Here is a 15527-nt window from a genome sequence, read left to right as displayed (position 1 = left end):
CAGTAAACCCCCTTCAAATAATAACTCCTGAATAACTGCAAACTTGAAATAAATGAAATAAAACTTGAATATTTAGCTTACAGCTTAGCAAGAATCTATTTGTAACATGATGCATTGAGCCAAGCTTTCATATTTGGCATTTTCAAGGAACTTGCAGTTCTGCTCTGGTGACAATGAAGGGCCTCAGCTGACAACTGATTAAACTCAGGAAGGCAGCAGGAATTCAGCCACTGCTGAACATCCTTGTGCAGTTTTCCCTCCTCCAGGATCCCAGTGGCAGGCTGTAAGAATTCACCATCAGCAATGAAAGCAAATAATTTTTTATAGGCTACAAAAACAGAGAGATGTTTAGTTCAGTGACTGATATATTTTAAAGTGAAGCCCAAAACCATTCTCTGAACAAACCTGTCACTATTAAAACCAGCACTAACCTTTACATGGGAGATTAAATTCGTGTGAGGCAGACACGTTCCTGGCAAGGTGACACGCACCACAAAACACATATTTGAAGGGTTCCTGTAGCAATTTGCAACACACAGGTTATTTTAAAACTTTGTATTTCTTAGGATCTAATGCAAGTGATCTTCCTCAGGACATACACAGATGCCCAGGTATTAATTCAGTAGTTTCAGAAGTGGATTTGTTTAGGGCAATGTCCTACTTTGGCTCCAGCAGGGTGTCCTCTGACAGGATTAACTTCCAGGGTACCTAAAAGCTGTGTATTAAACTGTGGCAAAAATATGTTTTCTCTTCCCCCAAAAGATAAATTTTAGATTGAAAGCTGCTTTGCATATGTGCATTTTAAGTAAAGTTGATCAGTAATACTTCCAATATCATTTTTGTCATTCAAGTTTCTAGTCATTGCTGGAAATACTTAAAAAGAGTACAAGAAGGCAAAAAAATCATCTGTCACACTACACAGACAAGTAGGAAAAAAGAGACCACTAACGCAGAACCCTTTGTTTTAGAGTTCCCAGCCACGAGATGACTGTCACAGGGATCCTCACTCTCCCCAAGTCCACTAAGACCTCTCTTCTGACCAAAACCTGACCAAGGGTTTTCTAGAAGAGCCACTGTGAGAAAGTGAGGTTCTATTCCTGTCTCCCCAGGTGAGCACACAGCCGGGTCAGTCACCTGCAGGGACAACCTCAGGTCCACACAGACTCATGCTCCACTAAAAACTTCTTGAAACTGTATTTACAATTTTAACCTCATCAGATAACTTTCCTAAAGTGGTGTTCGAATCCTGCGTTTGTATTTCCCGATCTTCCCTGAGACTTTTCACAAATAAGAGTGATACTTTCAGTAGTGTTGGAAGGAGGGGGGAAAAAAATTCCCCCAAGGGTAGAGGCTGAATTGTATTCAAGCTGTGTGAAGTGAGCCAGCTATCTTTAACATGCTGAACATACCCTATGCAAATTTTAAAGGGGTGTTAACCAAGGATCATTGTTGTAATCTCGGTGCTTTGTAAACATGGTACTACTCTACATCACTGCAGCTTTTTACATCACTAAAGCTTCTTCCCATTCTGTTTTCTCAGCTGTAGAGGCTCACAGAAAGATGCAACCTCAAAATCCGTTTATTTAATTCCAACTTGCAATTTCGAGTAAACGACTGTTCTCTCTGCTTATACTTGAAGGCAAGTATAACAACAACCATTATATTCCAAGTGTGCTTTTATCAAATAATCGAGGGGAAACAAAGTTTATTAACCGCAAAGCACATCAGAGAAAGTTTAGAACACACAAAATTATCAAACTAAAGAACATATTTTATTTTTAATAAAATAGTGGAGCATGAAAAATAATTGTATATTACAAATATATACAGCACAAAACTGTGCACCCCCAGCACAGTAAAGAGCATCACTCTATACAAAGCTTCCCTTTGCAGAATCTAGTGCTTCTTGATCTATTCATAGTGAGAATTTGTTTAACAATAGAAAGAGTCAATAAGCCCTTTGGGTCTCTTTGAATTGATCCCCCCCTTTTTTTTTGCACAAATCAGTCCAAACGTGTATAACATTGGCTTGATTTCCATTAAAAAGCCACAAAATGTAACACTAAAGGGTTTCTGAGGACTAGACCTCTTAGTTCTTTTGTTAAGAGATTTCTTTTGTTGTCTTTATGTACAGCAAAATACTTGTTTCTCTTTTCATGTCATGGTAAGAAAAAAAAAATGTATTGCACATTATTCTTATTCACAAAGTTTGTGTCTGGTGCAGGAAGTTTCTCTTTTGGTGAAAGAATATTGGTGAGCATTATAGGTTGAACCTATTTTTAGGCACTCCAAACCCACTAGGCTGAGTTGTAAAGGACTTTAAAGTTAGCACGGAAGTTGCTTTCCTGGATAGAATCCTTACTGAGGATAGGCCTCCTTGGGACCTTAGAGTCCCTGAAGAGACAATGCTCGCTTGGGCACTTTTAAAACCAAATCGTTGCTCCACAAATCTTGGCTACACCTTGTTACTCAGAAACCTGTAGGAAATCCAGCTCAGCTACACGGAAAAGTTAATTGTTTGTTGTTGCGTTTGGTTTTGCTTTTATGTTGGGTTTTTTTTAAGTTCCTTTTTTTTTTTTTTTTTTAATCTGAGGGCTGGATGCAATACCTAACTACAAATTAGTAACAGAACAGACTGTTTTAATTCACAATATTTCTTTCACTGAAAACCTTTCCGTAAGTACATTTACCTTCAGTCTTTCACCAGGTCCTGAATTCAGCATGGTACACTTTTTGTGCCTTGAGATATCAAACTGCTCTGACAAAATAAGCACCATTCATATTTTTTTTTTAATTTCTGACTGCTACTGTGGACGTGTGTAAGTCTGTAAGGTGAGATACAGTCTTCTCTAAAACCTGCTCACACACAGGTGGGTGGTTGTAATGTCGACTCGTATTTTGCAAGGTGAGTTTTCTGTGGGTGTTGAGGTTTTTTGTAGATTCCACTACTCGTAATGACACTCGCAGGTTTTCTCCTACTTCTCTTCTTTAATCTCCGACTACAAACGTTTTGCCAGGATTGAAGAGTCTTGGAAGTCCAGATCCACATGCCACTAGTAATGCCCACAACTAATAACATAAAAATTTTGACCATAAAGATTTCTACTGCTGGGATAGAGTTATTCATCATGCAGTCTAAATTTTTAGTCTGATTGTTCATCTTGCATTTCTGTTGAGTCGCCACAATTTTCCAATAATCCATATTCAGTCTTTCATAAAAATAGCAAGCTATCACACAGGTTGCAGGCACTGTATACAAGACTGAGAAGACACCAATCCTGACCATAAGTTTCTCCAGCTTGTCGGTGTTTTCTCCACCTGTTTTCATCACCCTCCTGATATGAAAAAGGGCCACAAAGCCAGAAAGAATAAAAGAAGTGCCAATGATTAGGTAACAAGCCAAAGGAATGAGTACAAACCCCGTCAAGGCATTCACATCCATGCTGCCAACATAGCACAACCCTGTCAGCTCGTCTCCAGCCACCCTTCTCATAACTAGGATCATTATGGTCTTCACGGCCGGGATGGCCCACGCTGCCAAGTGAAAGTAGCTACTGTTTGCTTCGATTGCTTCGTGCCCCCACTTTTTCCCAGCTGCTAGAAACCAGGTTAAAGTCAAGATCACCCACCACAAGGAACTCGCCATGCCAAAGTAATACAGAACCAGGAAGACAATGGTGCAGCCAGTGCTCTCCAGCCCTTCCTGGATGACATAGAGCTGGCCGCTGTCCCTGTCACAGGCGATGCTTTCAGCACCTGAAAAGAGGCGGATGATGTACCCCACCGAGTAGACACAGTAGCACATGGAGAGGAAGATAATGGGCCTCTCGGGGTACTTGAAACGCTGAGGATCTATCAGAAAAGTGAGTACAGTGAAAGCACTGGAGAAGAAGCACAGAATGGACCAGATGGCAATCCAAATGACAGCGAACTGTTTGTCATCCCTGCTCCAGTAAACATCAACCCCTGGAGTGCAGAGCGGCGCGCAGGAAGCGCTCTTTTCCACATGGTGGAACTTGCCGGGGTTTTCACAGGAGGTTCTGCTGAGGCTGTCCTTGTGCTGCTGCAGATCGTGGCCACTGCTGGGCCGCTGGGGACGAAACATGGGTGGCAGCATGCTGGACCCTCTGGGTGGCTCATCGGACCCGTTGTTGGGGGCTTCCATGCACAGGTAATTGGGGTCGTTCTTGTTGGGCAGTTTGCTGCAGTCCAAGGAGTCCGGCCACTTAAAATTGAACTGCTCCATAATAGGGGAGCACTTCAGCCTCGCCTGCTCGCACATCACCCTGCAGGCTGGGATCGGGGTAGAAACCTGTTCCGTGCACATCGGGGCGTAGAGGGAGCAGAGGAAAAATTTCAGATGGCTGTGGCAGCCGTACTCCACCAAGGGGGCAAACTCGTGCAGCTGGATGGCAGCTTCCCTCTGGTTTTCGTGCCCCATCAGGTTCGGCATCCTCGTCATGTTGTACCCGATATCCTTGCACATGGGGATCTCTATGGGCTGGCACCTCCCGTCGCCGGGGCGGTCGATGTCCATGGAGCTGATGCCGGCGCAGAAGCGGCTGAGGCAGCAGAGCAGCAGGACGGTCCTGCCGGCGTTCCCGGCCGCCGGCCCCATCGCGGCGGTTCCCGTGGGGCCCGAGCGCGGCGCTGGGGGCTGCTCGGGGGTCACTGCAGCGGCCTCCCGGCCCCTGCCCGGCACAGCATCGCCCCCGAGCCGGGCGAGGGCGCGGGGCGGGGGGCGGCCGTGCGGGGCAGCATCGCCCGGGCCCCGCGGGGAGCGGGGGAAGAAGGGACGGTCCCCCCAGCCCACGGAGGCGCGGAACTTACTGCGGGCAGCCCGGCAACTTTCTTTTCCCCGGGCTTCCACTTTCGCGATGCGTCTTCCCGACCACCCTTCCTCCTCCTCCTGCTCTTCCTCCTTCCCGGCAGAGCGATGCCGGGATAGTTTTGGGTCCGGGCAGATCAGATCCGAGCGATCACCGCTTCGACTCGCACATGTCCCGGGAGGCTTTTTGGTGCAGCGGGTCTCTCCAGGGATTTTTTTTTTCCTTTCCCTAGAACGGGTCACGGCTCCGCGCTTTCGCGCCGAGAGGTGGGGATTGGTTTATCCGAGTGCAGAATAAAGGAGGAGGAGGAGGAGGAGGAAATATCTAAGCCATTGAAGAGGGGGGCCTGAAAAATCCCCCCCACTCCCTCCTCGCCGCCCTCTGGTCTGGGTTTGCAATAGGTCGGCTCGGCTGCGCTTTGCCGAGCTGGGCTTGGCGTGTGCGTGTTGTCTGTGCCGGCTCCGCTCCTCCCGCCTGGCAGGAACTCCCGGGGCCGGAGCAGCTGGGGCTGTTGGGGGGCGGCTGAGTCCAGGGATAAAATAAAGTAAAAAAAAAAAAAAAAAGGCACCAAGGGAAAAAAAAAAAAAAAAGAAAGACCTGTGCAGGATCCGCCTCGCATACGACATCCACTTTGCATGAGAAAGGTGAAGCTGACACGGTGATTACTTTCCAATCACTCGGAACGCCTTGAAACCTCCTTAAGGACCCCTACAGGTTCTCCTTGATCGGCACAGATTAGAAAAAGCCCCATTTGTTTCTCTCTCCTTCTGTCTTTTCCTTCCTTTCTCCTTTACCTCCCGTTGCCCTCCCTTGAAAGTTTAACAAGATTTTTTCTGTAGAAGGCGTCAGCCTGCCCTCCCTCGCTCAGGTAGGAAGCCAGGGAGAGCGAAGGCTTCAGACTTCGTGTCTCCTAATAAGAGGGTTGAAGGTGGTGCCTCCTTGACTGCCTTTATTGGAGGGGGGGCAAAGCTTTAGCAGGGAGGATGTGGGTAGGAGGATGCATTTTATGACGAGTGCTATAAACTCTCCGCTGCCAGGGTCATAAAATATGGTTGCTTTCAGCCTGGAATCTCAGCTGTTTTCAAATGTGCTTTGTCTCGAATTCCTAAATGAACAGGACAGGCAGGGTTGCTGAAAAAGTACCTGATTATGGTTTTAATCACGGTATGGCATCACTCGAAAAGTAGCTTGCCTTTTTTTTTTTTTTTTTCTCTTCCTTAAATAAGAAACCCTAACTAGAGACGTACCCTTGGGGAAGTTGCTTCATCCACTATAGAAAAGACACTTAGAGATTTGGGAGACGGGAATCGTTCTAAAGTGAGCTGCGTTTACTTTCAGAGTTAGGCTTTGAGATTTATTTTGCTTGTTGGTCTATGAGAGCCAGAAGGAGGAAGTTAAATCCTAAGCCAAACTATAATTCGCAATTTTACAGAGGGAAAAGGAGCACTTTGTGATCAGAAGTCAAAGATTAGCTCTACTCAACCCCCCTTTCCCCCCTCCTTTGAGCTTAGTTTAGCGAACATATTAATGAAGAAGGCAAATCTCTCTTTCTCTCCATTCATGCTCACCCACACAAACCGGGCTCCTCTCCATTAGGGCCTGTTTCTTATCGAACAGAACACGGATTCTCCTGGAAACTCCCAAATCCCGCAGGGTCAGAGTTAATACCCCACCGGGCTCTAGAAAGGAAACTGTTGGCTTCCTCAATTGTGATAAGGGTGAAATGGATCCAAGCAAGGACAACAAACCAGGGCTGGGGTTTGCCTTTGAAACCCCTGAAGATGGGGCTAGTTTTTGCCGGGGAGTAAAAGCCGCTATAAAAAGGGTTTAAAACAGTAGTCCTTTTTGTGGCTTTTCAGTGGATCGAGGAGATTATATTTATAAAGTCCTGGACTTAGGGACTGACCTTTCCTTGGGCACTTTTAGATTCCTTAGGGAACGCTACAAAAGCAGGCAGTGTTATGTGCAAAAAAAAAAAAAGCTTTATTTATTTTAGTGTGTCTGTGTGTGTGCATGTGTGTGAGAGAGTGTGTGTTGGGGCATTTCCATTCTTCATTAATCTAAGCCTGTTTTCTTAGTATTTGTATTCATCCTGATTCCTCTTCTAGAGAGCTCAGCTGGGGGTAGTAGGGAAGTGTGGGGAAAGCTTTTACAAGGGATAAGTAAATTCTACTTTAGAAAGTAGAATACTTTAAAAAGTAGAATTTAAATAATAATAAAGAGTAGAACTTAAATAGTGTGTAGAATGAACATACTCGATGTTTGCTTTGCTCAACTTGATTGTTTGGGAGCTTGTTTTTATTTCTTTTTTTCAACAAGTATTTTTGTAAAGCATATTCTATCACCATTGCTATTAAAGTAATCTAGAAAAAATACATGAAATAAAACATGGCCTGTTTCTTCTACAGCACTGATAACAACCTTTTTCTCCTAAGAGGCAAAAAGAAACACAAATGAAAGTGAGAAAAAAAAAAAAAGCAGGGGGAAACCTCCAACCTTTGTAGTTGTGTCTCTCTTAATTGATCTTTCATGTGCCAATTTAAATCAGCCTTGTTTTTCTAGCCATTATTTTAGCCAGTGCATCCCTCTTTAGATCATTTATTTTACTTTCTATATTTTTAAAGAGCTATCTCGGAGTATCAGCCATTCAACTGAGCCTGAGTCAGTGAAAGTAACAAATAGAACATTATTATAGAAAAATGAGAGCGCTGAGAAATCAGCAACTGGAAGATACCTCTGTAACTAATAAATGAAAAGAGCCTTTTGATGGCTCCAGCTGAAAAGATATTTTATTTTATTTTTTTTCTCCTGTGTGTGGGATTTGAGATGTGTGATTCTATGGAGCAGCCAGGCACCCCTGCTGCTAGGCCCTGGCTAGGAGTTGGCCCCCCTCTGGCAAATGTTATGGAGAATTGGGAGGAATTTTATGGCTGTCTTTTCCCTCAGCTCTTTTTTCTTTTGTCTTCTTTGAAGAATGACTTTAGACATTTTATTTACATATTTAACCATGGATGAAAGAGGAAAAAGAAAGCATTTGGGCCGTTGTGGGAATAGTGATATGTTTAAATTAATGGAAATCTTATTAGGCTTCTAAAATTTTAAGCAAAAGATTTTTAATGAAACTTTATAATTAAACATGATTTCAAATAATGTGCCAACTCACAGGAAGGATGCATTTCTCCCTCAAGCCATCCATCTCCCCACCTCCCAAAAATGTGCAGAGGAATAATCTGTATCTTAAAGTCCAGCTCTTCTTCTGTCCCGTAAGGAAAAGATTAAAAAACCCAAATATTTAATAAAGCATGTGATAATTCAAACCATGACTAAATATTTTGTAGGTAAAGCAAACCATAAACAAGCCAAGAAAAAAGACACACCACCACCCCTCATCCCTGCAGTGGCAAAGTTTAATGCTGTCTAATCTATTACAGTGCCAGTGCAATAAAATACTTTGATATGGGGAAGGGTGAAAAGTTGCATCTATTTTACCCATGTTAGAGTCAGTGGAAATTACAGTGCTGGGCAAGGCTTTCTGAAATGGGATTAAAGGAGACCCAAATAACCCATTTGAGATAAAATGCTCTGACACTTCAGCAGGAAAGAGAAATGAAATGATCAGCTTGGGGAGTTGAAGAGTTAATTAGGACATTAAAGATTTTTAGTTCAATAGTCTAAATTACTTATGATTAACAATGGTGTGTTATGACAGAACGTGAGCTGATGTTGGCAATTCTATGTCTAAGAAGTCTGTAGCTTTAAACTGTTATTCAGGTTTAATATTTCTGGCCAGCTGTTTATTACACAAAAAAATAGAGATCAGTTTAATGTTGTTTCCATTCAATAACCCTACCCTCATCTGTATTTGTATGCGTTTATTCAGATACTTTTTAACTCCTTACATCTGCTATGCATTTCGTTCCAGTAACAAATTCTAACATATATATTAAAAAAAAAAATGTTAGCCACGCAGAAGATAATAACTGTAAAATAAAAAGATCACACACACAGAAAGAAAGCTGATAACTGTTTTAGCAATTTTATAAGCCCGTATTTCTTACTGAATTTCCACTGGATATTAATAAAATTAAACGGCATGCCGAGAAATGATTCCTTTTTAAACCAAATGGGCTTATTTTTCCCTAGTCCCAGTATCTTTGTAGCAGTTTTCCTCCAAAATTTAAGTAAACATGCCTGCCTAATAGGACAGGCACACCGAGAAATATTCCCATGCAAGTGTGAATATTCACAATGCACAAAAGTTTTAATTGCCTTAGAAAGCCACCACCACCAACAGTTAAAAGAATTAAAAACAAAACCAAATCATAAATGGCTGAGTGGGTTGTATAGTATTGCTCTAATACAATTTAGCTGGCTATTTTAAGGGCACTTCCCTTGAAATGTGGTTTGAAATATTACCAAAGGTTCGACGGGGTGCATTAGTGTGAATTGCAAATCAGAACATTTCTTTAATCCCCTTTTCATGGCCTGGCTTCGGATCAGTGGCATCTAAGGGACTCCCCACTGATTCTGGCTCAGGAGGAACCATTCACTGGGGCAGCTTCCCTCCTCTATTCCCACAGTCCAGAAAACAACACCACAGACAGACACCCTCCAACTAAATTAGATTAAACTCCTTCTCTTCCACAGCACATTAGCCTTTTCACTGCCCAAGATTCATTATTCAGCTACTCCTAATTTAAAGATGCAGTATTTTTCTCCTCTTAGGAACGAAAACAACAAACAAAACTAAAGGCAAAGCAGGGGGAAAAAAAAATAAATACAAGAAAAAGGAAAAAAAAAAAGATTCCTGGTCAGAAATAAACCTGATAATTCTAAAATTACATAAGGGTAGGAGAATATCCTTTTTGCTTGTACTCTAATATTACAAGGATGTTATAATTTTAAAGCACAGGTCACAGCAGAAAGTTCTACCTATGCTATAATCAAGGACAGGCCCAGTAAAAAAAAGAGAAAAGAAAATGCACACAGATTTTCTTTTCTTATATACACCATTCAATAAACTTTATTCATCAGTCTTTTTGCATGCACTCTTTGCACATCTTGGAGACAAATCTAGGCTTATAAAGGCATAAACATCATGAAAACTGCATATGATAGTGAGGATTAATTAGTTTTCTTGTCATTTCCTCCCTCATTTCCAACCATAACTTGTCCTCTCTTACTTTTCAAGGTGAAAACAGCCTTTTAGAACCTCTCTCTTATTCAGGTATGAGTCTGCACCTCTTCACAAGAACAAATGAGAGCAGGTAACAATGGACAGGAGCAGTAAGACCCCGAGCAAACTGTCTCCTGGGGCTCTGGGTGGCTCTTGCTGCGCTCACAGGGGTATTGCAGGCACAGGAACCACTTCCCAGGGACTCCTGGGCACCAGTTTATATAACCTACAGCACTTGTGTGCCACCTGGATGGTGCAAAAGGAGAGAAGTGATAATATCTGGCCCTTAATGTTCTCTGGTTTAAGAAGAAATGAACTCTGGTGCAGGAGGATCTCTGCTCCTCATGTTTGTGAGTGCCCAGGTGGGCAAGAAGCCCCATGGCACCTGCTCTGGGTTGGGAATAGTGAGGGCAGGAGGACCAGGGCAGTGACTGGGCCTCTGTACTGGGCACTGGTGAGGTCCAATCCCAGATCCTGGGGTCAGTTTTGGGGCCCTGACGACAAGAAAGGCATTCAAGTGTTGGGGCGTGTCCAGGGAAGGGAAGGGGGCTGGGGAAGGGGCTGGAGCAGCAGGAGGGGCTGAGGGAGCTGGGGGGGCTCAGCCTGGAGAAAAGGGGGATCAGGGAGGACCTTCTTGCTCTCTGCAACTCCCTGACAGGACGGGGGAACCAGAGGGGGTCGGGCTCTGCTCCCAGGGAACAAGAGACAGGAGGAGAGGAAACAGCCTCCAATTGTGCCAGCAGAGGTTTAGGCTGGATATTAGGAAAAATTTTTTCCTGGAAAGGGCTGTCAAGCACTGGAACAGGCTGCCCAGGGCAGTGGTGGAGTCACTGCCCCTGCAGGTATTTTAAAGACTTGTAGATGTGGTGCTTGGGGATGTGGTTTAGTGGTGGAGGAACAGTTGGACTAGATCTTAAAGGTCTTTCCCAACCTAAATGATTTTATGATTCTATGTTATTTTGTAAAGCAACATAAAGCATCTTTCCAATAAAATTCTGGTACAAATGTTTGAAGCCTCTAGCTTGCAGAGAACTATAAAACTTGGTTTTGTTCTTCTGGAAGATGCTGAAAGGTGCTCTCAGTGCCTGCAGCTTCCAGCTGCAGACCCTCAAAGTTGCCATAAAGTGTTGTTCTGTGTCTTCATGTTCTATTGAAGGCAACAAATAAAATTACATATTCTTTTGGTACTTCCATAACTGGCCAGATACAAAAAATCGTGAGGATAATGCAGTTGTTGAGAAACAAACAAAAGAACCTGTAAATCAGCACATTCTCAGACTCCTAAACTTCTCAGACTTGGTATAATAATTTAAAAAAAAAAAGAAGATTTGACCTACAAAACTTGAAAAATCTCCCTCACTGAAAATCAGTGACAGCTGCAGTCTTTAATTCTCTTATATGCTTTTTGTAATATCCCTATTCCATAAGAAGATGGCATTGTCTTTCATCAACTGTTCAGCAGCTGAGAGTTGGGATGCAATAGATCAGTCAGTTCTCTCTATCTTATATCTTCCAAATTCATTCATTATTTTGGTCTCATTTCTATGATGTTTCTCACTTCAGGAAACTGGTTTATACTTTTACAGTGTCCCACTTCATAAAGCCTGTAGTTTTGTCCCATGCAAGAAGAAAAGAGTAATTTTAGAGTTTTATCAGTAACTCTAAGGTGTCATGCAGGGAAAACTAACCTGCATTATAATCTATTAGAATCGTGGAATTGTTAAGGTTGGAAAAGACCTCTCAGTTCATCAAGTTCTCCCAGTGGGTTTAAGATGATTTGCTAGTTTGGGATGTAAGCTAAAATTCCAGACCTCTCTATGTGAACAGTCTTGTCTTCTCACTCACTCTAACTTATACCATTGTCTTAAGGTAATTTTTAGTTGCATGATGTAATAATAATATCAGTTTTAACCTTTAACAATCCTTGACCCAGTTCAGATCTGACCTAAAATCCAGTAATTCAAACATTCCCATACACACATGATATTCCCCACAGGTCCATGTTACTCCCCCAGTATATATAATTATTTTCTGAGGAAGTACCAATTCCACCAGAGCTTTCTGTTTTACCCATTCTTACACTGGGCATCTGCTAAAGGCTCTGGCAGAGACAGGATAACGTGCTAGATGGACTTCTGGCATGACCTGCTTATCCATTTTACATTCCTAGGTGCCAGAATTGTATGATATGGGTTTAATCACTGCTGGAAGTTGCTGTTGGACATTCTCCATCTGGCATTTGAATTTTAAGAGTGGGATGGCCATCACACGTTCTGTGAAGGAAGCATGAAAAGTGAGAAATCTAAATCCCATTGTTTGGAATGCTGTTTATCATTTCCAGATCACAAAGAAGAGATGCTTTGTGTATCTTGCATGCAAGTGGCACGGGAGAGACTGATGCAGTAGTTAAGGCAGGCGTGTCAGATTAAACAAAATGAGCATAAAGGTCACGTATAAAAGTCGATTCTGTCCAAAAGTCACGGCTGGTGTGTTTCTAGTACATTCTTTCCCTCGTCTGATGACATCTGATGACACTAAAAGCTAACTATAGCTGGTTGGCAGGATGTCTGATCTAGGCTGTCAGGCTGCAGGATGAGACAGACTTAGGCTGTGCTTTGGGCCAGGGTGTCTGTTGGCTATTTGAGCCTAAACCACAATCCATCCTAATGTTACAAAATCCCATCTCTTCTTTTATCCCCGTCGTACATAACCTCCCAAGGCTGCATTTCCCATGCCAAAGCAGGAATTTGATAGAAATGTTAAAGCACTGAGAATCAACCTGGCTCAAACCCACAAGCTGCCAGGGTAAGACACACAAAACTTCCCTACACAGTGGAGTTACCCCAGGATGAAATATAGTGAGGAAGTGTTACATTTAGATCACTCTCAGATGCCCAGATTTTTTTTCCCCTATTGAATTATTATTATTATTGTTATTATTGTTATTATTATTATTATTATTATTATTATTATTATTATTATTATTATTATTATTATTATTATTATTATTATTATTTGGAAATGATTGAAACACAGTGGGAGGAATACTTGTATCTGCATAGAGAAGGGCACAGACAACAGCATGGTTCAAGAATAATGAGAGAGCATTGCTGGGAAATGTCCCTGGGTACTCCAGCCCATTGTCTAACTTTGTGTTTCCCCTGTCTTTAAATGAAGACTGTTCTGCTTGATGTTAGTGAATGGGAAGTGCTCAGACACAATATTCCATTATTCCATGGAATAATAGAATATTCCATTATTCCATGAGAGAGTGATCAGAAAATTCAGACATTTAGGAAGACAGAGACAGACCCTTCTAGATCGATTGCAAGTTCAGTACATAAAATATTAGAGTTTTGGCAAGCTCATGTTCAAGAGCCCAGAAACAGTGTTACATGCTGCACACATTAGGCAACCATGTATACAGAATCAATTCAAAGCAGCTGTTGAAGCTCAGAAATTTTAGGGGAGCTATAGGGTGAATTCCTCCATCTATACATCTTTTTTTTTTTTTTTTTTTTTTTTGGAAGGGGGAATGCAAAGGAGGAGGGAATGAAAAATTGATACTGCTCTGTGCTCCAGATGAAAGAACAAACATAATTTTATTTTCTTTAATGACTGTACTGGATTCTGAAATTAAACCCAGCGGGTAAAAAGATCCTGTGCAGATTTCAAAAGAGATCATGTAGTCTGTCCATGTGCTAAGGCAGGCACATTTTTTAAGCCCTGCCATGTTCTGTAAAACTGAAAAAGGGTTATCCCTGTAAGCATTCTGCTTTTCAAAGCCATCTCTCTCCCTCCACCTACCCCAAGTCAGTGGATATTCCAAATAAATGTCATCCTAACTTGAAATGTCTTTTTGTGGTTCCTCCCTCTAACTTTAGAATGAGAATTGCTGTATACTCTGCATTAAATATTATTAGAGCTCAACATACAGACAGCACTCCCTGGTTTTTTTTTTTTAAACCTCTCAGCAGAACCAGACAGAAAAAGAAGCCAAAAAAACAACAACAAAAAAACCCAACCCAGCCGTATAAATAACTGAATATAATCCCCAGTACAGGTTTGAAACCAATTGAACTGAGAATAGCTAACCTTCGCTCTGAACTCACTCCAGCTGCAGGTTAATGCAGTTAATTGCAGAGCACCTGGTCTAAGCCTCAGGTATATGAATCATCCCCACAGCACACCTTTCAATCTTTTATTCTTATGTAATGCCCTGGGGCAGCTGACAGTGCCTGTTGGAGCTTTGTTCCTGGTGGGTGTGCCAACAGGCTGTCAGAATTCCCTTATTATATGCAAAAGAAAGGTTGTACTTTAAAGCATCTGTGTGTATCTCCAAGGCTGTGGTTTGAGGAAACTCTGTCTCCAGTAGCAGGGCTGACTTAACACGTCCCTGCCTTCCCTCCACAGGAGCCTTTGCTGTGCTGCTGCTCCCGGGCTGGGAGCAGTTCCACCAGTTTCGCTCCCACAGCTGTTCCTGGGGTCCTGCTGTGAACTGGATCAGGAAATGGAGCCGTCTGAAAAATCAGCCCCAACGCTACTTACAGATTCTTAACACCAAAACAGGGCACAACAAGAAGCTGGTGTTGCTTCTGGAATCGTCACATTCTCAAATGGGTGGCCCATGTGAATCCATAACACAGTGTGGATGGATATACATGTATACATGTGTGCTCTTGTTTGGCTGTGTTTGTAAGGCAGCAATATTTTTCAGTGTCTATGTAGATACACATTACTGCAGACACTCATACAACACATCCTTTTAAAACCTCTTCAGCTCTGTAAGTCCTTTTTTAACTCCATAAGCAAGTTGCTCAACCTTTATCCATGCAAAGCCTGTTCCTGGACACAGATTTATTTATAACATCAATAGTAAAGAGGCTAACTGAATTAACTGTTTACCTAAACACTATAATGTAGATGCCCATAACATATGTACAAGCATGTGTGTTTTATAAATGAATACCTATGTGCACATGGATCAGGCACCGAAATGCCCACGGGGTCTTTTGGTGAGGGTGAACTACTTGTAGATACTTGTAAGTTCTTGCTAGTTCTGGGATTGATTAGGTCCTACTTATTAAAGTGGTTTGCAGCTTTAAACTGGTAAATATAATTTTAAAAGGGCAGGACAATGTTTTGAAAATAGTCGGTCACTGCCTTATCTTGCACAGACATAACTCTTAAAGTACAGTCTCGTTTATCTTACCGTGTATTAACTGAAGGACATTTCTTTACGTAGGTTTTAATGCAACTGTGTCACATGACATCCTTCAACTATAGGTGATACAAAGATAAAGAACGTGAAACTAATGGATATAAAGAAGGTTAGTGGAGAAAAGTCGTGAAGAGAAGGCAAAGGTACATTGAACATGTACTTTATACCCAAAATTAATGATAGCTCGCATGAGAACTGTGCTATAAGGAGGACAGTCTGGAAATTATAAAACTGCCCTCTCTTTAGCAATACTGATTTCTTGTTTCTTTGATGTGTGTTAGCAAAGAAGATTAGGTTACTC

General features: G+C 42.2%; 1 protein-coding gene across 1 annotated transcript; it reads right to left on the bottom strand.

Moving 5' to 3' along the window:
* Positions 1-1750: 1750 nt before the first annotated feature.
* Positions 1751-5953, bottom strand: FZD10 (frizzled class receptor 10). Its single transcript, XM_064675206.1, has one exon. It carries the CDS (start codon positions 4616-4618, stop codon positions 2861-2863), a length of 1758 nt encoding a protein of 585 aa, XP_064531276.1. The 5' UTR covers positions 4619-5953; the 3' UTR covers positions 1751-2860.
* Positions 5954-15527: the final 9574 nt, after the last annotated feature.

Source organism: Pseudopipra pipra, chromosome 18 (assembly GCF_036250125.1).
Source record: "Pseudopipra pipra isolate bDixPip1 chromosome 18, bDixPip1.hap1, whole genome shotgun sequence".
Taxonomy (NCBI): Eukaryota; Metazoa; Chordata; class Aves; order Passeriformes; family Pipridae; genus Pseudopipra; species Pseudopipra pipra.
Note: the sequence above shows the minus strand (reverse complement) of the source record. Positions and strands in the feature narration are given on the sequence as shown.

Excerpts from the sequence above, each read along its gene's own strand:
- FZD10 (XM_064675206.1), bottom strand. The coding sequence starts at position 4,618 with ATGGGGCCGGCGGCCGGGAACGCCGGCAGGACCGTCCTGCTGCTCTGC.